The 27680-nt window shown below is 31.5% G+C and overlaps 2 protein-coding genes across 3 annotated transcripts in view; one reads left to right on the plus strand and one right to left on the minus strand.

Annotated features, from left to right (window-relative positions):
• Nucleotides 1-27680, minus strand: part of LOC133190446 (charged multivesicular body protein 5-like) — a 445151-nt gene that overhangs the window by 74175 nt on the left and 343296 nt on the right. The gene's annotated exons all lie outside the window — the stretch shown is intronic.
• LOC133190440 (ankyrin repeat and fibronectin type-III domain-containing protein 1-like) overlaps nucleotides 1-27680 on the plus strand; it is a 78396-nt gene that overhangs the window by 29103 nt on the left and 21613 nt on the right. Inside the window, exons 3-4 of one of the 2 annotated variants that reach the window (XM_061326082.1) lie at nucleotides 16254-16396; nucleotides 18795-18902. In XM_061326082.1, the coding sequence (XP_061182066.1) occupies nucleotides 16254-16396; nucleotides 18795-18902 (251 nt within the window). Of the gene's footprint in view, nucleotides 1-16253; nucleotides 16397-18794; nucleotides 18903-26180; nucleotides 26469-27680 lie in introns of those variants that run through there. The other variant, XM_061326083.1, reaches the window with a different exon arrangement.

The raw sequence follows: 27680 nt of genomic DNA on the forward strand, positions 1-27680 counted from the left end.
AGTATTGATGATGAATAACAGTCTTTATAGTGTTATTTGTTTCAACTTAGTTGCCAAATCCATTACTAGGTGATTGATTGCTAAAATTAAGAATAAACTTGATCAAACAATGTACGAAAGGGGATCATGATGCTGTAATTTTCATTCATCTAAAAATATGCCTAGTCTCTTTGTGTTTCTGCTGTAGTATCTTGATTAATATCCTTATATAGGATATTATCTTTTTTGAGTTTTATGATTTCTGCACAAATAGCTACAATTCTTTTTTATTAATTATATATTATGTAAGTAAATATGAGAGGAATACTCTCTTATTCACATAAATATCTGATGTATTTTGGTCAAAATTTTAAATGAAGTTCCTTAATAAGACAGATTTATGATGGAAGGGTCATGTGGTATCTGTCATAATACTATTGTCTGTGTTGTTAAGGAGTCAGCATGCTGTGTCTATAGATACAGAAGCTGTTCGTCAAAGTGGTGAAGCTCAGTCAATAGCTCGAGAGCCACTCTGATGGATTCATTGAAGCCGATCAAATGCTGAGATCAGATTGTACAGGAGTTATTAGATATTGCAGTTTGAAGGAGAGGAGGGCTTAAGATAGGCCTCCGTAATCAGTTTCTGATTCTTCCATTAAGGTGTGTTTAATTTGAGTTATTATTTGACTGGGTTTGGTATTGTGACGGAAGATTTCTTTTTTTGCCGTAACTATTAGATTTTAAATCGATTCCTTGAAGAGGAAGAAGTGTGATATTTGGTTTTTTCCAGAAAACATTCAACTTTTCATATTTTACTGCATTTTCAAAGCAATATTTATAAAGCTGAAAACTGGCCGATTTAAAAGCTTTCAACATGAGTTTGTTATGGCAAAAGTTGTACAGAAAATGGAAAGCATGGAAAAGGGCAGAGCTAGCGGTGACTACTATGTTAATGAACATTCAAAATAAGAAGCAACAAACTCATCCACAGCCGCAAAAAGTGTGAGTATCATTCAAAAATAATTACAGGTTTTCAATTTTTAACTTCTTGATACCATTCAAAAATTTTTTAGAGTAACTTTTCCATTGCATTCTATGTAAGACTAAGTGAGCAAAAATGTTCTTAAGATGATGAAAATTGGATTGTCAAAGTTCAGATGTAAAATATTCCAACAATCTGAGAGTTTTCCATTCAAACACCACTCAAAAAAAAACCCATAAAAAATTGAAAACAATTCTTGATACCATTTAAATTTTTTTAGAATAACTTTCCATTGCATTCTTTTTAGGACTAAATGAGCAAAAATGTTCTTAAGATGATGACAATTGGATTGCCAATGTTCAAATGTAAAATATTTGAACAGTCTGAGAGCTTTCCATTCAAACACCACTATAAAAAAAAAACAAGAAACAAAAAAAAAAAAAAAAAAAAAAAAAAAACAAACAAAACTGCAGTTTGGTTTGGAGGCAAGCATCCAACCTGTTATTACAAGGATTAAAATTGTACAATTTTGGTTAACATCATTTAATGTCTTTGATGATAGCTATAAAATGAAGTAGTAATGAAAAAATCCAGCAATAAAATCTTCCAATTATAGCCACATTATTGTCTGCCCCTTATTTAATTGGAAATCACACATTTACATTCCATTGCCGAAGTGAGCAAACTTAAGTGCTACCTTTAAAAGGTACCTTAATAGTCTCGGTGTTTTATTCCTTGTTTTATATAAGACTGGTGATATAGGGAAAAGAGAGAAGAAAAACAAAGACAGATTGTAAAATGGGAAATGGATTGTCAGTTCTTTTGATTTAGCTGCATTGTACTGTATTTGACCCTTATTTAAGACCAAAAAAAAGTTTAGCATCTTTCTCCTGTAAGCATCAAGCTTTTTATAAATTTCTATTAAAAAAACCACAGGGAATTTTAAGGAGAGCATTTGTCATTTGTATTTTATTTTAGAAAATATATAAAAAGACAGTTACATTCTGGACTGAGTGAACAACTAGTGAATTAGATGATTTAATGATATATATTTCATATATCATAATATTAACTAGATGTATGTAATGTATGTAAGCAGTTAGTAACTTAGTATGCCATCTATTTGACAGAAATTAGATGATGCAACATTTAAATTTTGGAACTCTTTATATTCTCCAACTGGTATTTAAAAAAAACCCAGATGTTACAATGTGAATGAAGTTACTTTATTGTTAAAAAAAATGACATGGCTAGAAGCCAATATTAAAAGTTTTCGATGATACTATGAAGAATCAGAGGAAGGATTTTGAGAAAGTCAAATGTATTTTAACAAGAAAAACTAGAGGTACCATGAGCACTGAGCTCACAAAATGATACCCCGTCCCATATGAGTATAATGGCAAAGTCCATGCTGTGCTATGGAAAAGCCCAAACGTAAAATAGGAGGTTACACAATGGCACTATGCTATTCAGTGGTATAGGAGGAGATGCAGATTAGAGATGGGTATCCCCAGTATTGTAGAAAGGATGGCAATGTTCATGTTTTGCTAAGGGAAAAGCCCAAATATGTGTATGTTCAGAACATAAAATAGGAGCTGCGCAATGGCACTACATAATACGATTCTGTGAAAGTCTCACTAGATTTTATTCAGTGAAATATGGCGAGTTGCAGATAAGAGATGGTTATCCCCAGTATTATAGGAAGAATAGCAGTGTCCTTGTCTTCCTATGGGAAACCCCAAATATGTATCTGATCAAAAAGTAAAAATAGAGGTGCACAATATGGAACTTATGTAATAATGATTCTATGAACGTCTCATTAAATTTTATTCAGTGGTATAGGAGATTTGGATAAGAGATGGATACGGACTGACACCCCCATCACTATATATCCCCTCTTTTCAAGTGGGAGGTATAATAAAAGGATATGCAAAGGCGAAAAATTTCATGAAATTAAAATTACATGGTTTCATAACCCAAAATTTAAGAGGAGGCTTCATTTCATGGTCTGCAAAATTATATGTCTGAAATACAAGTCAGAACTCTAGATGAACAGTCCACTCACGATTACATGTTCTCGCGATTGGACGTCTGTAAGTCATCATGTAATATTAAGTACCTGCGTAAAATAAGGAATCTACAGTGTTCTGCATGGGTAAAATTAGACATTTAATTTTGTTAAAATATTTCAAAGAAAATGTTATTAAGCATGTTTAGTGATTTCTCTTAAATATATATATATATAGTTCTTTTAGTATTTACAACTGTTGTGATGATTTGCTTACATGTATTAATAAAGTTTTCATGTAATGCATTACTTTCGTACATACAAAATTTGCATTTTTCAGGGAATTTTTTTTTTTGGGGGGGGGGGGGGATGAGGATTCATTTTTTTATCGCCCATTCCATCTCTTTCATTTGCAACTTCAGTGAACTAACCAATAAAGAAAAGAAAAAAATAAAATGAAAATAAAAGAATAAAGACATATCATGCCAGTAGGATTTTCCATTAGAACAAACTTTGACCTTATTAATGGCCTGGTGTTAACAAAGGCATTAGGTCCAGGTGACAAATGAAGATTATGAAGCTTTATATATTAATTACCAGGTATGTCTTGGCATCTCAGCTGTATAATGGTATTGCAAATCAAAGTAATTATTAATAATTAGATTCTTCTGGATCATTTTCCTTGTTGCATGATTACAGACACCACAGCAAAATGATTTAAGAGGGCTGAGTGGTTGTGGCCATTTTCAGACTATATATATTATATTGATCTCCTTTAGAAGAAGAGCTCCATATAAAGATATACAAAACTGATCAAATTTTAAAACTAAAATGTATGAAATTTTTGTTTGCCAAATGATAGTTGATATCTTACGATATCATATCTAAAAAAATAAGTTATATCTGATGGTTAATTTGTTGACCCCCTAGCCTCCTGAAAACTTGAAGAGGTCACAAAAATACTTTCACACAATTAGAATAACACACTTATAACTAAGTGTAAATATTTATGCACTACTACTAAATGAATAGACTGAATACAGTCAAACCTTGTTATCTTGAACTAGATGAGACCAAGATTATTTAAGCTTGAGTTAACAATGTTAGAAGAACAAAGAAAAAGTGTTTGGGACTGCCAACCCACTTTGATATATCTTGGTATCCCAGATATCGGTGTTCAAGATAACAAAGTTCAACTCCGACTCAAGTGACTGATATTTTTTCTTTGAAATTGACAATTTGATTATTCATTAACTATTTCAATATAAGATTATCATCAAAAGATGGAGAAACTTCAGCATGTGGTGTTTAATTTTTAAACACCTATTTCCAGAATTTTTTCACTGATGCTTTTCTTTGAAAAATTTCATCATACCTCTTTTGCTATAATAATTTAATGAAAATGGGTAGGAATAGTTTTTGAAGTTGAAGTTATAAAGTTGATATCAAATCTGTCTCCAGAAATGGGATTTGATGTGAGACAATGTGTCGAAAGTGAGAATATATTTTCTGATACATGTATTAGAAGTTTGACGATATCTGATAAATGTTCATTTGAATATGAATTATTAACTACAGTGGGATGAGTTGCAAATTTTAAAAAATGATCTTGGAGACTTCTCATATTTGAACTTGTTGATATATGTAGACAATAGAATGCTTTTCTTGTTGTGTTATATAGAGTATGACAATTGAAACATTGCAGAAAAATTACATGAAAATTACATAAGTAGGTTTTGTAAAAATTTTTCTGAATGAGTGAAACTGTTAAGTCTTGTATAACACAAAAAAGAAAGACGTATTATTTATATTTTGCTTTAAATTATTGCTATGAAGAGGGTGAAATTATGCAAAATATTAAAGTAATCCGTACATTACATGTGTGGAATATAGCTAGGTCATAAAATAGTTTACCTTTACATTTCTTCGATATTTGGATCACGTTACTTCCATATTTGGAGGTAAATAGACAAAATTTCTACAGAGATCTTAAAGTATTTCAAGAAAGAATATATAGTCCACCAAAAAAAAACAAAACAAAAAATACCCCCACAAATAAGCCATATCATATTTAAAGGGGCCTGGACACAGTTTCATTGCTGTTATGTTTACAATTTCAAATTTCTATTTTTATTCAATTAATAACTTTAGTTTAATGAATTGAACTTAAATGAAAATTCTTAAAATTCATTCATTGATCACGATATTCTTCGTAACATTATGTCAAACATCTGTGTTTTTAAACATGGGTACAGGCTCTAGCTGTTCTTGTTAAAGTCATATATGGTGTATTTTTTATAAGTTTAGACTACCTAAAATTAAAAAAGATCTTTCTATTTGTTTTGTTTCTTTTTATAAAGATAGGACTTTCTTGTGAATTACACAATCTAAATCAATCACTTTTCAAAGATATTAGAAATTTAAAACAATTAAAACGATTTATTTACCGACTCCGCATTTAAATAGCAGACACAGTTTAAGGTCAATTTGACCATAGAAATGTGAGATTATTCAAGTTCAAAATCGATGAAAATTTAAATTTGAACGTAAGTAACATATATCATGTTTATCTACACTCAATCTCGTATTTTTATTTTTTAGCTCAGATATGCCATAAATAGCTTCAATGTTTACGTTTTACCAGATGTGTTCAATTTGTTAAACTCTGCACACATCACAGCTAGAACACGAATTGACAATAGTTGTGTGTTGGTTTTGCATTCACACATTTCTAATTTGAATTTCTGGATTATGGTTCTAATGTTTTTCATTAATGCACAACAAATTTTCTATTTTTCTTTTAACAATATTATGGATGAATTTTACTTTATGAAAGGATGTGTGTCAATCAAACGTGTCCCAAAATACGTAGTTTTAATAATTTTCAGACAAAGAAGTTTCTAAACAAGCTTCTATAATTTATTGGTCTGAAATGCTTTAGCAACATGTAAATCATGAAATTATACTGAAAATTTTAGAAAATATCAACTTCAAATCTGTGTCCAATCCCCTTTAAAACAACTGAAAACATTACTGGTATTTAAGAAATATATTTTAATTGAAAAGTTGATCTGCTTGATCTACATATAACTGCACACTGCTTAAACACTATTATTTGCTTTTGTAAAGTAGCTATAAGGTTTAAGAGTAGTGGAAGGATTGCATGTATTCATTTGTGGCCAAACAGCTTTAAAAAATGGATTTTACAAGTATGGAAATAATTTGTTGCTACTGCTACAATTGAACAATATGGTTTTATTAAGAACAAATGTTTTTGTATGTATATGTAATATTTCATTATTACAGGAGTCAGTATAAATGATACTATATGAAATGTTGATAATCTAAACGCCAAAGAGACAATGAATATTCAAATTCTAATTTGTTTAATGTTATATACTTCAGTAGTAATCTAAAAAAAATCATATTATACTTTCATGTAAATTTATTTACTTGAATTTCATTCATCGAGAAACATTTGTTAAAAAACACTGTTACCCTCTGAATGATGAAAGTACACCCTCCAGCCAGATAGAACTTAGCAACAGTCAACAAATTGCTTGACGATGGGTGATATATTCCAAAAAAATATTGACTGCGTGGAATCTATGTGCAAGCACTTCATCTTTATTTGTATAAAACATTCAGTATAATATAATGCATGCTGCATGTAGTTGAAGGTAATGTTAAAAATTTTCACCCCTCGAAAACCAATGTCAACCTTGGCTGCACCTCAGTTGACAATGGTTTTCGAGAAGTGAAAATTTTCAATGTTTCCCTCAACTACATGCAGTATTTATATAGTAGTTATTATATATATATAGTACATAATATTAGATAATAATTAGGCACATGAGCTGTTGTCAGACAAGCTTATATAAAATCTTTTTTGAAAGCTCTTGGAGCCGGGAAAACCGGTGGCGCTAGTTATTTCAGACTATGGACATTGACAATTTGCACATGCACAAATACAGTAGTGCTGCCTTTCAAAGTATTGGTTTTTTTTTTAAACAGAAAAGATTATGAAAATTTATCATGTGATAATAGTGAAGCATATTGTTAACAAATGAGATGAACTATTTGTTCAGAGGAGATATAAAATGGATGGTGTAGGATGAGTATGCATTAAGAGACATAATGTAGTTTTAGTTGTCTCATGTCTTGAGATCAATTTGATAATGTGGTTGGTACTCTTGAACCTTCATGAATCATGAGCTGCTGCATCTGTGTTATCTTTCTGTGCATTGTTTTAATGCATGGTTTTACCTTGGAGTGATTGTGGTTTATATCTAGAGATATATATATATATATGGGTCCACCTTTAATTTGTTTCGGTTGCTGTAACAGTTCATACAATGTTATTGGTCATCTCTTTGACATATCTACCATCTTTGATGAGCAAGACAAGCCCAGCATGGTAGAATTTTCCAAATGATAGCAGGAGAAATTCTGGCCGTGATTAGGAGGACAGTCCACCAGAAAACCAGGCAATACATGTACTATAAGAATTCTAAGGCAGTGCACCCAATATGAGGAATTACTTGATTTTGATTTTATCTTGAAAATGATATTAATGTTATCCATTTGGACTTGAGTAGTTAATTAAGATTTGTTTGAAACAACAACTAACATGAAGTATCATATTCATTTTCTCTCTGAATTTCCCAACATAAACCATTGATTGTCAGTTTGAAATGGAGATCTGTGAATTCTAGTACATTTTATTAGTTTTGTTATTCATTTTAAAATTACATGTATCGAGATTTAATAATTAATGATTAATTTAATTAATCTAGAAATATCTCATCTATATATTTCAATAAACAAAATCAGTTGGAATTAAAGCATATGCTCAATAGTATTATAAATTTTTGCAAAATTCAAAATCATTTTGCTAAAATGTGATGCAAGAGTGATCTCCCCTAGCATTGGAACATGGCTAACCCCTTACCATCAAAACCCAATTTTATATGCTCATGTATAATACTATTCAGTCTATTCAAGAAATAATAGCAAGTTTTCATGCATGTGATATGTACTTGCTGTACACAAAATATCATATATTCATGGCAGGACACCAAAATTCATGAGAAATAAGAATTTGTCCTGTATTTTGAATTGTTTACTGGAAACCTCCATTTTTTATAATTTTCCACCACACCAGAAATTGTGTTTGATGTATGTGTGACTTACTGTGCTTGGTTAATGTAAACAAAACATTGGAGGTGCTAACCATTTTCTCCATCACAATATAGCAAAACTTCTCTTAGGCTGAACTGTTTTTATAAAGGGGGGGGGGGGGATTATAAATTGTTAAAATTTTATCAATAGTAAAAAGACGTACATGTCAAAGAGAAAACGACACAAATCAGAGCCAACTCTGCATGACAGATGACACTTAAATTTCAATCCATAACTTATTTTGCAAACTTCTGTTTGCATTGTCAATTCTAACACAGAGTCGGAGCTTTAGTACCATGAGAAAAGTGAAGACTGAAATTCTTGCATGGTTCACTGTTTGTAGAAAATTCGACATGTTGTAATTATAAATATGAAATTATTGGCCTATAACCTGCAAAAGTTGCTTGCAATAAGTAATAAAAGTACATGTTATTGTACATTTGTTGCGTTAATTGATTTCAAATTTTGTAATAAATATGAACCCTTCAATAATGACATTTTTTTGTTGGAATTTTGTTCATTTTTTTTTATTTTTTTTTTTGGATGAGCAGTGTACAGTATTTTAATTCATCTAAATTCTAGTATTTTCAAGGCTGTATAGCATGCACACGGTATTTATCACATGTGTGCATTTGGAAAGTGGAGTGCTTTTACTTCACTTAAAATATAATTTTTTTTTCTTCATTTAGAATAATTTCAGGTTGACTCCATGTTTCCATAGCATATTTAATCTTTTGTTGCAGGGAAAGGAAGATAACCAAATTCTGCATGGTATTGATTTCTGTATTAAAATGTACTAATGAAGAAAAGCAACTCCTGCAGTCAAATGCTTGCATCTGTGTATGTTAAGTTCATGAAAAAAGTCATTTAATGTGTGGATCTCTCTGCAAGAGTTGCGTCTTCAAAATATGGATTTTTTAAATCATTTTTGCAGAAAAATATTTTAACTTGAAATCTAAAAATCTTTAAAGGTAAAATACTGCTACATAATTTATGCTTCTCAATAACAGGATTCAACAATTTGTACAGCACTTACTCAAGTCCAGTAAAGGTTTGATCCAGTCCTTCAGATTTTTTGTCTATCCATCTTACCATGAATCAGGCAGATGAAAGATTTCTTTTTTTTCTACTATTCATACAAAAGAGCATGTAAATTTATTTAATACGAGGCAGTTTTAGCACATAATTATTCATAAATATAAACAAATTATGTTTAATGTTTAGATTGTATTATTGCAAATAAAATTTATAATGTTAGACATATTTGTTTTTAGACATTTTCCAAAAAAATAAAAAATCACAGCACATTTGGGGCAGTGATTTCCTACAAGACATGGAATGGCTCCTCCTGTAGCACGAATTTTATTATATCCATCACCTGTAATTCTCCCATAACCCCTGCCTATAACTTTTGATTGGTTGGAGGTAGTGCTTTCATATTTCACATGTATTCCTTGTGACAAGACCTTAATTCTTTGGGTACTGACATATTTGACCTCTTGACCTTCGAGTTTGACCTGGTCCAAGTAACCTTTACAGTTCAAATTTCAAATATGATTTAGAGTTTTTGAATTTTAATATTTTAGTTTAAATTTCTTAATTTTAAAACCTCAAATTGATTTCGTATTTTGAAATCTGATATTTTAGTTCAAAAATGTAAATTTTCAAAGTTCCTAACGTGTTTTAAAATTCAGTTTTTAGATTTTTACCTTAAATATTCAAAATTCAAATTTCCAAAACCAATTTTTGTGTTTTAAACTTTTGAGTTTTGAATCTATCTATTTACGCTTAACAATCTAAAATTCAGTAACATTTTTTTGTCTCTTAATATTTTAAAATTTACTTAAAACTCCAAATTTCAACTTTCAAAATGTTTTAGATTTTTAGAAATGAAGAATTTTGGTTCAAAAACTCAAATTTTAAATAACTTAACACTTTTTACATTTTGAGTTTTTAGAATTTTACTTCAAATATCCAAAATATTAACTTCTGTAAGTAGAATAATTGTTTCCTACTTGTGTTAATTATTTACATGTATGTTGAAGAAAAAAAAAAATCTTCAAAAATTCTTTACAAACACTTCCCTGCCTAAAATTTTTCTCTAATCTCAATAAAACCAAACAGTTTAATTTTGCTTTTAGCTCACCTTAGCTGAACTCAAGGGAGCTTTTCTGATCACATATTTTCTGTAGTCTGGCTGTCTTTCTGTCCATCTTTACATCTGTAAACTTTAATTTCTCATTTTCAACTTCTTCTCCAGATCCACTGGGTCAATTTCAACCTAACTTGCCACAAAGCATCCTTGGGTGAAGGGGATTCAAGTTTCTTCAAATGAAGGGCCATGCCTTCTTTCAGGGGGAGATAAAAAAAGAATAAGTGAAAATTTAGAGGCATCTTTTAAAAATCTTCTCAAGAACCAATGGCCAAAAAAGTTGACACTTAAGTGAAACCTTCATATAATCTAGATCGATTCAGATTTGTTCAAATCGTGACCCCCCCCCCCCCCCCCCCCCCACACACACACACACAAACACACACACACACACACAACCACACACACATTGGAGTTGGATGGGGCCACAATGAGTGATAAAATTTTTACATAGGAATATATAGGAAAAAATCTTTTAAAAACTTTTTCTCAAGAAGAAAAAGCAATCATTAGTCATATTGATATGGAAGCATCCTCAGGTAATGTAGATTGAAGTAGATTCAAGTTTGTTCAAATCATGACCCCTGGGGGTAGGGTGGGGCCACAATGGGGGGATCAATTTTTTACATAAGAATATATAGGAAAAAATCTGCTAATGAAGAACAGGGCCATATTGCCTCAGGTGAGCACAGTGGCCCATAGTCCTCTTGTTTTTATTTTTTACCACACTTTTCATGAAGGGAAGAAAAATCTTGAATTTTGCCACACTCACACTATGACAAAATATCACTTTGATATTTCTTCACACTTTGAAAAAATACCACTTTTATTCAATAAATAAATTACAGTATTTCACTTTTGAAAATGTAATAAAATAAAATGACCCAATTTAATTATGGCCGATGGACTTGTAGTTTGAAAAATTGCACATGTCCCTATGCAAAATTTAACTTGCAAGTCTATTTATGAAAGAATTGCAGGTTATTTTCTTGACCCTTGCTAAATTTGGAGAACATGTTCAATTTTTAAGGGTCATTCTAGTGCTGTATTCCTAATTTCAAATTTGAGTTCATGGCAAATTTGATTGCATGTGTTATATTTCATTACTTTCAGCATCACTGGGATCTCCCATCAATTTTTATAGCTTTGCAGGGCAAAATTAGATTTGAAAGAAATGCATATTATGTTATGGGAAGCAGATAACGCTTGGGTAATTGTTTCTGTACTGATAGAGGGATTTGGATGCTATATTCAGCCTTATCTCAAAGATGCACCAAGTTATACCATTTAATAATTCCTTGTTAATGTTGAGATATATGTGCCTAGCATAGATCAGGGTCACATGGATTTCTGCAGAGGTAGTTGTGGTGCAATTTGATTTTGAAATGTAAATAGTATATCTTAGATCCTAGATAAGGAGTGGCAGTTGGTTGTTGATTCATTTGATTGAAATTAATATATGATAGATCTAACAAACCATTTTCAAATATTTTGAAATTTTTAAATTCTATGTAATATTTTTGGTCTGAAATACATTTTCACAGGTATTTTATGAAAAGAAAGAAACAGATGCCTCCTCCCCCCCCCCCTTTTTTTCGAAGACAGTCTTGAATTATTTTATATATAAAAAAATAGTTTCTGAAAAAAATAATGATAAATTTGATCTATAGAATAGATTACCTTTTCAAAACCACAGAATGCCTGCATATGACCTTGAATTTGGATGTTAATGTCAGAGCTAGCACACACTTGGTCCCTGAGAATGAATGTATGAAGTACGAGTTGGAACTACTTTTCTCTGTAGCATCATTGTGATGAAAACGTGTTGTAGTCCAGTGGTGGATTTAAGAGGGGGGGTTGGGGGGGGGGCACCCAGCGCATGCCCATCTAAAATTGTCAAAGTCTATTGTCTTATTGTCAAATCATAGTTTTGTCGAGAAAATATAAAAATGTCTACTCGGTAGACCTCACTTTTACCGTACAAAATCTCTAAAATCCAGGCCCCAAGACCATAAACTGAGATCAGACTTAAGTCAAAATTTTGATTTTGAATATCTTGAGTTTTATTCAATATATGTGCTTAATAATTTGCAGGTTTGTATTATATTCAAGTTCAAACATATGATGAAAATTTTGTTTCATTATCAAAATTATTTCAAAAGTTATATTGATTTGAAATTTTGACTTAGTCTGTTCTCAGTTTATGGTCTTGGGGCCAGGAGCTTCTTGGGGTTTTGCCGCCTGGGCCCCCACCAGGGCTTAGCCATGGACCCATTGGGGGCCTCAAGGTGGCCCCCAGACTCCCTGCCTACTTTTTGTGCCCCCCCCCTCCCCAACTTCAATTTCTGGATCTGCACCTGTAGCCTATAGGTCTCTTGTATCGGATCTATTAATTAATTTTATCAACTAAAATTCAATCAGTGTAGTAAAGGTATAGCTGCAAAGTTATTCTAATATATAGTCATCAGTTGGAGCTCTGGTGTCTTAATTTTTCTTCTTTTTTTTTTTTTTAAAGTAGAAAATTTTATTAGTTTTATATGTTGTGTAAATGGTGTTTCATAAAATTTTGATGTTCGTAAATCCAACAATAACAAGATTTTCAACCGAAACTTTCCTATAAAAAAGTTTTAATTTGATATACGTATATGACTTGCAAAGCATATACTTTTATATGTTAGTGCAATTATTGATCACAGCTGATATATTATCTTTTATTTCCATTCAGTAAGGTAATTCCGTTATTGAATTATTAGTCCAAATAAACTATTTGCCAACAGCACATTATGGAGTAATCGGATTGATTGGCGATTCTTTGATAAGTTGTAGATGATGTAGGAGTTCAATGGCTTCTTGAGGTGCAGGGTATGTGTCCATTATACATAAAACGATGTCGAGTCCTGCGTTACTCTGATTTATGAATCCCTACCAGGCACTGTTCAGTTCTGTCAATTTGCAATCAATACAAAATGCTTTGGAAGCTGTCAATTCTCATTCTTTAACAAGGAACTTGTTAGCACTTGACATTTCTTGATCTGTGTTTTTCATTTTTTTTTTTTTTATTTTATAAACTGGATTTCAAAATTAGTCTGTGTAAGACAAAGCTGTGGAGGGTCTTTTTTCAAATAAAGGAACAAAAATGAGCACACTTTTGAACATACCATTGCTGAGTCGGATAAGAACATCATTTAAGAAAACAATTTGGTAAGTGACAGATTGAGATGAGCTGGTTTTAATTGATGAGTTAATTTGCTTATGTTTTTTTTCCTGCAAAGTTTACTGGATAATTATGATTATGCTATATGAATGGTTTGTCAGTATTATCATATCTAGTTGGCATATGACTAAATGATGTATATAAATTAGTTGGCAAGATTTACTACTAATCATTCGTTATTTAGTGAAAATAAATTTTAATTACTTGCTATGTGTTATGTTAAAGAAATTAAAGGATTGGGAGAAACTGTCATTGCTTTCCTTTGTAAAAAGTTTGCAGTTGACTATTGACATAAATGTATAAACTAAGCCTAGAACTTCTGCCTTCATTCATTTTGAATAGATAAAACAAAATTTTAAGTTTAATTCAGATTATCATTCCTTAGTTTTGATTTTCTAATTTTCTTTTTGCTTGTAGAATGTTGGAAATTAATTTCTAGCATTCGATCCTTTTCACTTTCTTTTTCATTAAAAAAAAATTGGAAGTCAAACTGGGACTTCCAATTCATAAGTTGTGTTCTGTTTATCATAAGCCTAATTTCCTTGGAGTATTTGGTTTCTGCAGGCAATCAGTCTATAGAATATTTTCAAATATAGCTTTTCTCATTTCATGTTCTGGACACATTTCTGTATGGTTGATTTTGATATTGATAATTATACCGTTTCTCTCAAGGGAGCTTACTTTGCACCGTTCCTCACCTCTCGGTGTGGTTCTGCATTTATTGATACGTTTTTTAATGAATTTATGCCATCTCGGCTCAGAGAACATGTTGGAAACTATATACGATGGAAATAAATAAGGAAGTTTTGGTCATTGGTGGTGTACGTGCCTGAGCTCACTCAGCATTTTGCGTTAGAGGGAGGTCAAAAAGTGAAATTTTGCCAAATCTCACGTAGTATGGGTCATTATTGGAATGGGAATCAAGATCCCGAACATTATTGTTTAGTGTTTAGGCCAAGTTTCTTACTTATAATTGTTAACACTGAATGATATACACTAATTGCTTTTGCTGCTCGGTTTTGAATAAGAAAGCTTCAGGAAGTCTGTTCACCTTTTTTGTAAAGTTTAAAATGTAAAGATTTTGAGGGGAGGAAAATTATAATGCAAGTTTAAAATTGTTAAGATCTTGAATTATAATGTTAAAAGTTGGTAATTAAAAAAAAATTGTAAATTTTTTGCATGGTTGATGGAAATCCTAGAATTTTTCAAATGCATTTACTTTCCTGTGGTGATAAAAAGAGACAGAAATACATGTAATGCACTTTTGCTTTTAATAAATATGTATAGGTACACTTTGAAATATTCTCGACTTTTTTTGCCCCAGCAAATTAAATTTGCAGGGAATGAGGCTGTTAAGGACATAGGCTACTCAAAGAAATTTGTTACAGACATTTGTAAAACAGCTTGTACAGATTTTATTAATGCTGAAACACATATTTTTCACAAATTTCCCTATCAAACCAGCCTGATTTTTTCATTCCCCGGCTACTAAAAACTCGATGCAAAATTTAAACATGAAAAAATAAAATCTACTAAAAATAAATTTAAATTTATTCCCTTTTCAAACAATGGCAATACAAGGTATTATGGGGCAAAATAATTCTAGAAGAAATGGAATTGGAAAGACTTGCTGAAATGCATCACTTTGTCACCAATGTTCACATTTATCAACATCCCAGAAGTAATTTGCTAGCCTGTCATTTCTTATTATTTAGTTATTACTACTTTTTTCATGTAGAAGAGCAATATTTCTTAACAAAGACCAATACAGAATATAGAACAGTCATAAATGCATGCTACCCATGGACTGCAGGCTGCAGTGGATCCTAAATTTAGCCTCATTTTTCTTCCTCATCAAACTCGGGACTGGTCCCACTAGTGGGTCGACTACTAGATGATAGACTGGTTCTGTAATTGGCTTTGGAAAAACCAGATAAATCCTTGGGGTCTATCTTCTGTTATCATTATATTTGCTTTAAAATGATTGCTGTCAGTCTCTAAATCATTAACATTTTGAGAGGATTACCAAAGCCAAGAAAATGAATAGCCATTTTGATCAGGCAGAATTCGCTGTGTCAGGAATAGTATAGGAATATATGAGGGAGGTCAGAGCTCTTATAATTTAATATTTTTCATGTGCTTGCTGACAATAAAAAGAATAAAAACAAAACAAAACTTTCCCATTGTAATTTAAGTTTAGGAATATTGATCTATTCATACATTCTGAAACTGTGAGGCTTTAGGTGAAAAAGAAAAAAAAAAGAAAAGTGATCACTGAAGTATGCTCATTTTGTCATCCCTAATATATATAATAACATCCCTAAGATGTATATATGATATTTGTTGTATTTTACACCAGAGAGATGAGTTTAATGAAGCTGGTACTTTATTTGAGATTTCTCATTATTTGTACCTCCCTCCCCTGTGAGATTTTCAAACATATAGACCTGATGTAAAGCATATAATTTCAAACCTTACAAAAAATTAGGTCATAATAATCTTTATATAAAAGCTTCAATTGTATTTTCTAATATCATCTTTATTTCTTAATGATTCTTATGTAAAATTTTATGGAAATTTGAACTAACTGTTACATGCACTAGCTTCAATTACAAAAGAAAAAGCATTCACCTTGCAGTGTTTCATTAACATCAGAGTCCAATGTGTTTAGAGATTTCATCAGAGAGACAATTAGTACAAACCAAATATTAATTCCTTTATTTTTTTCTATTTAAAGGCGGAGAAGCCGGGAGCTTCAGCGTTCAAAGACCTTACCAATTATCCGATTACCTGGTGGCAATAATGACGATATGGTGCTCGACTTGGGAGACAGATGTAATGATGACATTCGATGGATGTCACAGAGTCCAGTCAGTTCAGGTACACATTCTTGGTTCTCTTTAACACCAAGCAAGGGAGGAATATTCTAATTTCATCATTGTTCATTGAACACCAATTTTTGTTGGTTTCTTGGTTGAACCAGGTAGACCACAAAATTAAGTAATCAGCAAACTACAAATTCTACTGATAATAGAATAGGACGAGGTAGCTGTCCATGAATTAATTACATATCAAGGGAGCTGTGATTGTGGGGGGGGGGGGGGGGGGGGGGTTTGCATAAACTATGAAATTTCAACCTTAGAGTAAAAATTTATGAAATTACATAAAGTATTTCCTCTCTGAATTCTGTAAGTGCAGCAAGATCAAGAACACGTTGATTACATGGTCAACTTTATCATATGATACAAGTGATTGTCAGTCTATTTTGAGGTATTTAGTGAAAGAGGAAACACAATAATAATTTTTGCTTGGATATTAGCATAATTTTTTTTCATCTATATTGATTGCAAAGGCTTTTCTGTTACATAGTTTTTTTTCTGTACTCGGAAAATGTAAACTTGTAGCGTTTTAATTATGATTACATCATGTTTAACGATGTCATGTGTAACATTGGGGTAAGCTTCACCTTTCGATATTTGTACAGTTAATTATTAAGATAAAGGACTTTCATTCAGATGTTAATTGATTGACAGAATTTTTTCACAAACAAGTTTTTCGTCGTTAAAGTTGTCTCGAAAAAAAATGTATTCAATCCATGTGCAGTGTGGAATAAAAATCTTGCTTAAAGAATGTTTAACTCAATTCATATTGTAAAATATTTGAAGAAATACATGTCCTTATATACTGTAGATCACTATATTTTTGTGACACCTTATTCTCGCAAGATAATTATTTGGTATATATTAGCGAGACAAATTTTTCGTGAGCTATGGTTTTTGTCCTTAACAATACAAATGTACGTGAGAATAAAATTTTAACGAGCAGACAGACTCGCGTAATTACGCGAAAATGAAGTTCTCATGAATAAAAAGTGATTTACAGTATATCTTTTTATTTGTACTTAAAAATTTCTGCTATGTTCTTGGTAATGGGCCTGTAAACATGAAGAATCAAAATGTCATACACACATGGCATGGAGCAAATTTGTCAAGAAATGTGATGAAAGAACTGCTTTAAGATATGTAAAACATTCTAAATTAGTAGTATACAAAATATGAAAAAAATTGATTGAATGGATTTTTTTCAGTTCAAGGTCCTGCACCTCTTTAAGGCTAAGATGAACCTATATTCATTTCCACAAAAATGTCTCCATCAAAGAATAATGATGCAATATGCCAAATTTGTTTTTGTTTGGGGTTTTTTTTTTTTTGGTCATAGCTTCTATTCTATTTTCATCACAAATTGAGGAATGAGAATAGACAATTTGCTATTTTCAGCTTCACTGCAATACAGATTTAGCTAAGGATAATTGGTGTTTTCTTTGTAAAATATATACAGTAGTAAATAAATGACTATCAAGAGAAAAAAAATTTGGGAATGATTTAAATATGTTTCATCAGCTATGTATGAATAGCTAGATATGGCCTTGAAATTGATGCAAGTCAGTTTTTATTTTGCTTTGACTATTGTTACAAAAGTGACCAATGAATATTTTTTTCAAATACCATGCATGCATTCATCAGAAATGAAACAAGAAGTCCAGTAATGGAGTCAGATAATGTACATACATGTACTAAAGTAGCATGCTTTGGAAATAAAATAGATATACATGTATGTATAATTTGTACTAGTAGCTAAATTACTTTGACATTTAGGAAAAGTTGACTGAACTTTGCTATGAAGATTCTTTTCTTGGATGATAGATTAATTTCAATGATAAGAGTTGGTGAATACAGGAGAACTTTGCAATATTGACAGATTTAGTAACCATGATTTGTGAAGAAATATTTGAAAGCAATTTATTTTGGGTTGAGTGGGCAGAAGAATAATGATCTACTTAAATTTGCTCAAATACATGGTACTTCTTTAAGAGCACTTTATTTGATTTTTTACTCAGAGGAAGTTAACTAAATCAGTTTTTTTGTGTGTATTTATCTGTCGATCCTTTTATTTCATTTAGAATGTGTTGCAGAATTTTAACCCTGAAGACCTAATTATTACATTATTTTAGGCATCAATGATTAATTATTCCTTGAAAATATTAGATAGAGGAATATATATGCAGAATGAAATAAAAGTTTTTAGAATACCCCCATAATAGTCAAATTAAAATTATTAGATTTGTCCAAAAATGCTCATTTCTGAAAAGAAATATGCCAAAAAATAGTTGTTATTCAGAGAAAAAAGCTGATTATATTTCTCTAGATGTTACACATATTTTCACAAAATTGGCTCAAATTCACAAAGAGCTTGTCCAGCATATTATTTTTTGTAATAGAATATTCTGGATCTTGTGGGAGTGAAGATGCAGGGAGGAGAAGAAAGAGTTCAGCTAAACACCAGAGACAGAAGAGAGGCAGTAACAACAAGGGATGCAACTCTAACAGTATGTCTCTTTCCTATTGTTCTCTCTTTTATCTTTGACAATCAGATTAAAAATATAAGAGTTATCTCCCTTTTGCTATGCCACATTATTAACATCTAGGCTTGAATATTGGATTAGCTAGTGTATTTAGAAATCTTAACATATGAGCAAATAATATAGAGTTCTGAATATTTGCCAGTTCTAGTTCTTTAAACTTTAATTTTTTCCCCCCAGTAGTTGCATATTTATTGCTTGTGGAAAAAAATTCTTCTTCACATTTCCTATATTTCATTTGATATGCATCTTTAAGGTATGAGAGATGACTATCCATAATTCAGATAGGGTGATTACAATTTAGGGACTGTGTAAAGGATGCTGTGGGTATTATGAAATACCTTACAAACACAGAGAGAGGGAGAGTGAGATAGAAAAAAGATGTAATTGAGAGTTTTTTTTATTATTTTATTACAACTGTGTAAAGTACATGTAGGAGGGTAGTAAAGGTTAAATAGGTCCACAGCAGCAATATATTCCAAAAGAATCAATGGAGTCCAAAAAAGCCGATGACGTCTGTACCTTGTTTACAAAGGCCATAGCAGAACAAAATTAGATCTAGAGGGTGTATGGGAGGAGAAGAAAATACTACAGCGTAAAAGCTAAAATTGTAATTACTTCTGGATTAAGTCTTGTTTATAGTCTAGTATTCGCTTTATTTTGGGTTGTTTGTTACGAGGAAATCACCATCGCTATCATTCAAAGCACTGCGGTAGGAATTAATAGTGACATGATAACGCTCCTCACATGTTATTGTTTTAGTTATCGTATGCATATTTGGATAATACTAATTAATTCCTAAGATCACCATTGACAAATAAGCTGTAACTCGGATCACTGTTAAGGCAGAGTAATAGTTTATTTGTAGGAAAATCTTTTAAACATGTTAGCATTTGGTTATTTTAGGCAGAGTCTGTCATCATTAGTATTTTAAAGGATACAGTGGATGTAGCAAACTGAAAATAGTTGTATTTTGATGTTGTTATGTATTATGCTTTCAAGAATATTTCAGAACAGAGACATTGTATGATATTGACGGAGCATTATCAGAGAGAGAGAGAGAGATTTCGTAAGAATGACCTTAAGGTTTTCTTTGTTCGAAATGGACACAAAATGAGTTTGTGGACTAAGCATACAAACATTAAATGATGTTGCTATTGTAGTTGAAATGTAGCTAAAATAAGCCAGAAAGATCAAATGTATCGTGTATATTTTTTTTATCCTTGTGAGGGTAGTAATTCAAGTTTGACCAGCTGTACAAGGTGAAGTAGGGTAGGGTAGGGTGGGGTGGGGTAGGGGTGAGAAATAAAATTGATTCATTCAGAAATTTTGTTCAGAATTTAATTTTGCTGTGTTGAATATTATGCTTGCACCCATAAACTTACAAAGTTCTTACAAAATGTATAAAATTACAGTAGAATAAATGCAACAACCAAAAAAAAAAATTGAAAGTCAGATTTTGTTGTCTATCAATCTTAACAACTTCTAAAATTATGTTTGAGGATTAATTTTTTTCAAATTCTCACTAAATGAAAATAGCAAATTGCATGCTCACATATTTTATGACTTTCTCTTTCATCTTTGATGCATTATACAGAGTTTTTTCCTTTGGTTAAATCTATCTGGTTGTTAAATTAGATGTTTCCACAGGGCATCTTTGTCAAATTATTTTTCATGGCTGGATTATAATCAAATACATACATATCTAATATTTAAATGCGAGCTGTTCAATGAAGCATGATTTATTGGATCTGATCCTACTAGGTAACATTTATGGAGCAGGCAGCTCGTTGGAGCTTGATATTGGACTAAAAAAAATTCTTCAAGGGAAACATTTTATTCGTGAAGGATACAATTTTCAAGTACAATTTTTTTCCTCATTTTTCAAGATGAGAAAAATTAATCATAAAATTTTAAATTTAGGTCAAGGTCCTTATTGATCAAATTCAATCAACTATTAATTGCACAACAGTTTCTCTGAAGTTAATAAAGAATGCTACAAACAAACAAAAAAATCAAAGGACATTTTCATTTGCTCATCAGCATGGAACCATAATTTGATATTTCATGTCGTATCTTCTGACATTATAAAACAACAAACACATTGTACTTCTGCCTTATCGAATTCTTTTATTGACGAAAACTGCATGGAGCTTCCAGTTTTTGTCCCTTGACTGCATATCCATCGGTGAAATGAAGATTATCCCGTGTTTGTCATTGTACAGTACTATTGAATCAATGGCAATATTTGGTAGATTTTCAATCCTCCTTTGACGAGAATGCACTCATTGTCTTTTTGTCCCATTAATGTAACAAATATTGACCTAGTTGAAAATCGATGTCCAGACAAAGCGCTGTCATTGTAAGGGACTCTCAGAGCTATTGATTCCCAGGACTCTAATTTGATGGGATTTTAATTTTTAAGCAGAGGTACTCTAATGAAATGTATGGGCTGGTCTACAGTTTGAGTCATGTTGAGAAATGTGCCAAGAACAAATGAAATGAATCAAATATTAAAAACCAGAAATAAATGGATATGTGTAGCTTTCATACTACAAATCAACAAGTATTATAAGAGAAAAAGTTATATTCTTCTACATTCAATGTGCATCAATGTCTTGAAAGGAGTAAAATAAAAAAAAAAAATTCATTGATTACTCAAAACAAGATGAGATCGTCAAAAACCTCAAAATGTCTTAGTGTTTGAGATACCAAAGTTGAAATCTAAATTCATAACATCAAAACCTTCCCACCGTGTATCCCTATAGTGTATATTCCACATGTCAGTGTTTGAGATATTTGATCAAAGTTCAACTGTGTCTTTCCTAAATTTAAGTTCAACTGTATGACTTTACTATATTAAAGTTGTATGGTTTGTAACTTTTAGCATTTTTGTCAGAGGAAAGTATACTTTTACAAAAACATTTATTTGGCAGACAATGTATTTTTCCTCTTGATTCAATTAAGTTTTGTGATTCTGAAAAATGCAAAATTCAAAACCTCAGATCTCACGGAAAAAAGGAAATTCGGTTAATTTAGATGCAGTTTGGCAACTTCTGAAGCTGTAGCCATATATGGTACATAGTAATACAATACATGAACATGAGGTCAGTGATGTTTACAGTATTCAGGTATGAAACCAATTTCTGAGATAAAAAAAAGCATACTTGTCTGGCAATTTTCACCTGGTTATCTAACAGGTGTCACGTGGACATTTGATGTATCTTTCAGTAACAATATGCACAATCAAATATTTTTTTGCAACCAAGCACTTGTAATGCAAGTACAATCAAATCTCATTAACATGAACTCGATGGGACTGAGAAAAATTTCAAGATATCCAAGGATTTGGGATAATGAGGTTAAAATTCATAAAGAGAAAGTCGTTGAGACATCCATCTCACTTTAGCATATCCAAGGTATTCAAGATACCAAAGTTAAACTGTATCTTCACTTTAAGGCACAGATTTTTTCCCCCCAAAAGATAAATTTTAGCACTACTGGTTTGAGACGAGAAGTGCTTATGTGATTCAGTAAGGTGTCCATCATTTGTCAATTTGTCTCTCTGTAAAATTGTAAATATATATTTTTTAATGTGCTACACCTCCTACAGTTGTGGTCCAATTTCAATATTACATAGTATACAAGTAGACTACACTAAGATACACAATTCTATTTATCTGTTTTTTAATATTTCAGTGAATGGTGTTGCCATGGTTTCTAAAAATCATATTTTTGTGAAATTCTTTCACATTAATGCTATCCCTCCTGCAGTTTTGGTCTGATTCAATAAAACTTGGTACACAAGTAGAATACACTAATTAAAATACATAATTCTAGTAATTGATTCTTAGTTTTGATGAATGGTGTTGCCATGATCACTATAAATAGATATTTCTGTGATTTTTTTTTCTAAAGGCTACTCCTCCTATAGTTTTAGTCTGATTACAATAAAAATTTGCAATGAGACTAAAGCAATAAAGGCTCATAATTTATTGCTGTAGCCATGCATATAAGTTTCAAGTCTAAAGTGCTATCTTTTTTCCTTTAATTATTGTAAGTTCAAACCAGTAGAGCCACAGTCTTGTCATAGACTTCTGGTTTAACAAATCTGATCCACATACTTTACACTTATTAACACAAATTATGGGCTCATTGATTTTACATTAAAATAATGCCATCAATGTAAGGAAAAATCAGTGGCAAATGTGATAACACTGTTTTATGATTGAAAAAGGAAAAGGTTACAGCAGACTTCAAGACAAGCAAGTGATAAAATGTATCACACCAATGTAATGATCAGTAGTCTATCTCCATCACGGGGACTCAGCTGTTGGAGGGTTTTGTCAGGACCCAGTCGGAGGCTGATGTCATTTAGGCCATTCTGCAGGATGCTTGTCTCCTTTTATAGAGTTGTACATTGTAGTATAGAATAGTGGCTCAGTGGGACATTATTTTATCCCAGAACATTGCTCTGCCCCACTTTAGAAGGTTATTAATGCATTTATTGTCTCAAAGTAACGTAGTTCTTTAATGTTGTTGAAATTGTTTTAAAAGGAACATCAAGAAAAATAATGGGTAAAGGAAAAATCATGTTGAGTTAAGTAATGTATCAAATGTATAAAATGTTGGATAACATATCATTTAGATTCCCTTATCTATTGATTGGAATATGAGACAAGACCTCCTCAAATCTCAGTTAAAAGAAGTGAAGATGGGGTGGTAAAAAGAAATAATAGACCACGTGGTTAATTATCCATTTCCATTTAGAATTTTTTTGAGATTTAAGTGGTGGGATGTTGTGATGTTGTGTTTTATGTAAGAAATGGTTTAATAATTGATTCTTAAGATAACCTTTTCAACTTTCATTTGATTTTAACCATTGACTTCAGTGACAAGATTAAATTCACCTCCTGTTGTTTGGGAACACAGCAAAAGTCTGGCCTTGTGCCATTCAGAAGATGAGTTAAAAGGTAAAAGAGAATTCAAGTCACAACCTGTATATTTTCACAAGGAAAAAAAAGCTGAAGAAAATTTATTTTTTAAAAGGTTCCCTAAATTCACAATTAATGGTTTGAAAAGATGGTACTTTTGATTGAAAGTTCAATATAATTAAATTGGTGGTGTCAATTTATATTCATAATTTGATCAGGTGTAAGAATTCTTTGAATACAGAAAACATTCCACCTTAATTTTTAGGTTGAGATTTAAACATTCAAATTTTACAGTGACATTTATGAAGTTATTTATTGCTAACAAGCACTATTAAACTCATTAATATGTAGAGGGAACATTTATGCGTGTCTTCATTCAATATGAGACACTGGTAAAAGATTGAATTTTCATGTAGAACAGTATTTGTTTTCATGACATGGAGAACAGCTAGTTCATAAATAGACAATGGAACTTTGAATCATTATAGATCCTCAATTTATTGCCTTTGGTGATAAAAGTCAATTTAAAACACCACACATTTCTGCGGCTTTGTAAATAACTTAAGAGATAAAATACCTACACCATATTGTGACTTACTATTTATTATCTGATAAAAAAGATGTTCTTTTTCTGGCAATGAGCCGTTGTGCGACTGATTGAATATTGATTTCCAGTGTTATCTGATTTTATGAGTGGTCTAATGATGTTGATGGCACTTCATTGAGTTGTTAGTGAAATATTGTAAATGTGGATAGGACGTGAAGTGTTACTAACACATTATAAGTTATCGTCTGACTATAGGATTGGGAGATATATCTCCTCAGTACACTTCAAACAGTGACAGAGTGTTCCACCATATTGTGTTAATTGAATAATAATTAACTTTTTTCTGTGGAAAAAAGAGTTATGGTTAGACGTTGATCAGTTTTGTCTAGGGACAAAAGCTGAATGGAATGTGTCTTTTTGATTGGTTAGACGAAGAGGAAACATCTTCTGTAATCAAATTCTGTTGCAGGAGTCTGGCCTCGACCAGTAAAAGTGTCAAAAAGACGAAAGTTTACTTAAATCTCAAGATGATGGAATAAATGGGTTGCCTTTCATTTGCAAAATTTGTTTCAGTCATCCATTGGGTTCTTTTGTATTATAAACACAAAGAGTGTTGATAAATTTAAAGAATGAGTCACATTTAATATGCTTTTTGTTTACTTATTGGGAAGATTTAAAAGTTAATTCTAATTGTTAATCTGCTGTGATTGTAACAAGATTGTGCAACAGGATAATGAAAAAGCTATTGTAGTTTAAATCAGTAGGGGATTATTGGAATATATACCCTTCTTTATAACACAGGAGTAGCTGATTAGAGGATAATTTAGGCATATTATTGGAAATGGACAGATTTTGTGAGTAATCCTCACATTGGAGATGGAAACATAATTGATAATCATTGATTGAAGTGGACCTGAAACCTGCTCATGTATGTAGGTCTGTCCTAGTGGCCCCAGGTAATATCTCACCTGAAGTTAATGATTTCTCATTAAAGGTAGAGAGATCATTGTACAGGGCTGATGATTAGCTGTGCAAGGCATGTAGATTGCTTTATTTCAGTGGAATGGTTTATATATATATAGATATATTTGGCCAGTGTATTAATCTGTGAAGGACAAGTTTGGCACTGTCGGTGAATTCTTTTTGTGCTCTTGCTGCACGAAGACACTATTTCTTTAGGACGGGAAATTGATAGTGCATGGAATATTGAGAATTTAAATTCATTGCGATCTGCTTGCAAATTACCTACAGCACAAGATGGGTTTGTCTTTATCGAACTTTGAAGAGGCGATCAAATTTTTTGTGACATAGAAAAGTAATCCTGTATATTGTCGTGAAGACTTTAGTGGATCGATGTTTACCCAGCAGATTAGGAATTTAAAGTTGCCTCTCTTATTCAGAAGTTTAAAGGAACTTTTTACCGTATTCATGTGAGCGGTTATTTATTTCTTATACCCCCGTTTGTAAATAAAAGGAAAGACAGCCATTTACAGAGATGGATGTCAAAACACCTGAAAGTTGGGATGTGTAGAAGTTTCCTTTTAAGAGATGTGTATCTCAAGAATATAACTGACGTCCGTTATAGAAATTTACAACTGATTTAACATGGATAGATCAATGAGATGTAGCTACTTGAAATCGTTTAACAAAAAATTAGCAGTGATTAATGTTTGTACTGGTTTGCTGGATATTGAAATTCTTTGGCATAAAGACCATGCAAGAAATGGAAATTGTGGATATTACTGAAAATGTCAATGTGTGTTTTTTTTTTTAAACAGTTTAATGTCAATATGAAATTGCAAGTTTGTATTATTGTGCTACATTGTCCATGAGTGAGTTACGTCATGGAAATTCAGAAATTTGCCAAAAGTGTTTTGCATAGAAAAACAAAAACAGAGGATTTACGCCGTACTGGTTCATGGAAACCAAGTAAAAAGTCTACACTTAAGTTTCTGAGTAGGACTCGCAGTGAGCCTGAGCGAGATGATACAGTAGAGGAGGACACAGAAAGCTGGGTAGCGACTTTACCAGATCTACCCCCCATGAGACCACGTAAGTCCTCAGGGTCAAAAACTCTCAACAGAGTTCTAAAGCGAAAATCATGAAGCTTTCATAAAATGTTTTTGTGCTACTTTAAAATCATGTATCTTTTGAAAAATGGTTTTGACTAGCTGCCTTGAATGTTTTTATGCCTATTTAACCAAGTTGATTACATTAAAAATCAAAGCAGTTAATCAGCAATTCTATTAGACTATGAAATTACCAAGCACACCATGAATGAATTTCATTTCTTAAAGGATATATGTTTAAACAAAATATTTTTATAGGCTTTGAGAAAAATTAAATGTATCTACTTCTTGGTATATACCTATTCATTGATTGGAGTCAAAAAATGTTTTGGTAAGGTGCCTGAATTTTTCTGTATTGACAATTCGGTGTATTTCGACAAGTCTGTGTAAATATAGATAAAAAAAAAATTATGGGTAGACAGGGAATATCGGGCTTGATTTAGGTTGAAAAGTAAGAAATCAGGGTGACATTTTCCTTTGAGTAAGACACAAATGCTGATTGTACATATTGAACAAGTCATTGATTTTACATATTGAATAATCTAGCTGGTGACTAGAAATGTGTAAGTCATTCCTACATTTCACTGAATAATTTACTGTTATAGATGGAAGGCTTGATAGATTGTAAGTCCATAGGGGTAATGTCAAACAGCAGATAGTTAATAATGATTCATTGATATCAAAAATCAATACTTTTAAAATATTTTCAAGTTTTCCCTCATGACTTTTCAATCTTAGCCTAACATAAGTAATTAATTCTCTTTTTGGAGATGTAGCCGAATCTTTATGGGTTAATTATAGATCATATGGTTCCTCATCCTTTACTTTTTTGAATGAGGAAATCTAGGGATAATTGCAGGTGCCGATAGTTTTTTGAAACCCCTGAGATAATTTATTACTCAAGTCATTTAAAGTATGAAAATTGTACAGAATGACTATGAGACTTGCAATGGTAATTGTATTTAGCAAGTCTACAATAATGAAGCTTTGCAGTGGTTTTGTATTAAATTATTTGATCCATTTTTGTGCATTTAGGGGAAACTGAATCTTTGAGAATAAAGTTTTTATGTTTAAGAGTATCATTTGCTAAAACATCAATGAATCTGATTTTGTGAATTGATTGATTTCATTGTTGTTGCTTGCATGAGACCCATTGAGAATGAGCTATAGAGGTTCATTAATAAAGAATATATAG

This window comes from Saccostrea echinata, unplaced genomic scaffold, assembly GCF_033153115.1.
Source record: "Saccostrea echinata isolate AGI-Se365-2 ecotype Australia unplaced genomic scaffold, CSIRO_AGI_Sech_v1 ptg000022l, whole genome shotgun sequence".
Classification (NCBI taxonomy): Eukaryota; Metazoa; Mollusca; class Bivalvia; order Ostreida; family Ostreidae; genus Saccostrea; species Saccostrea echinata.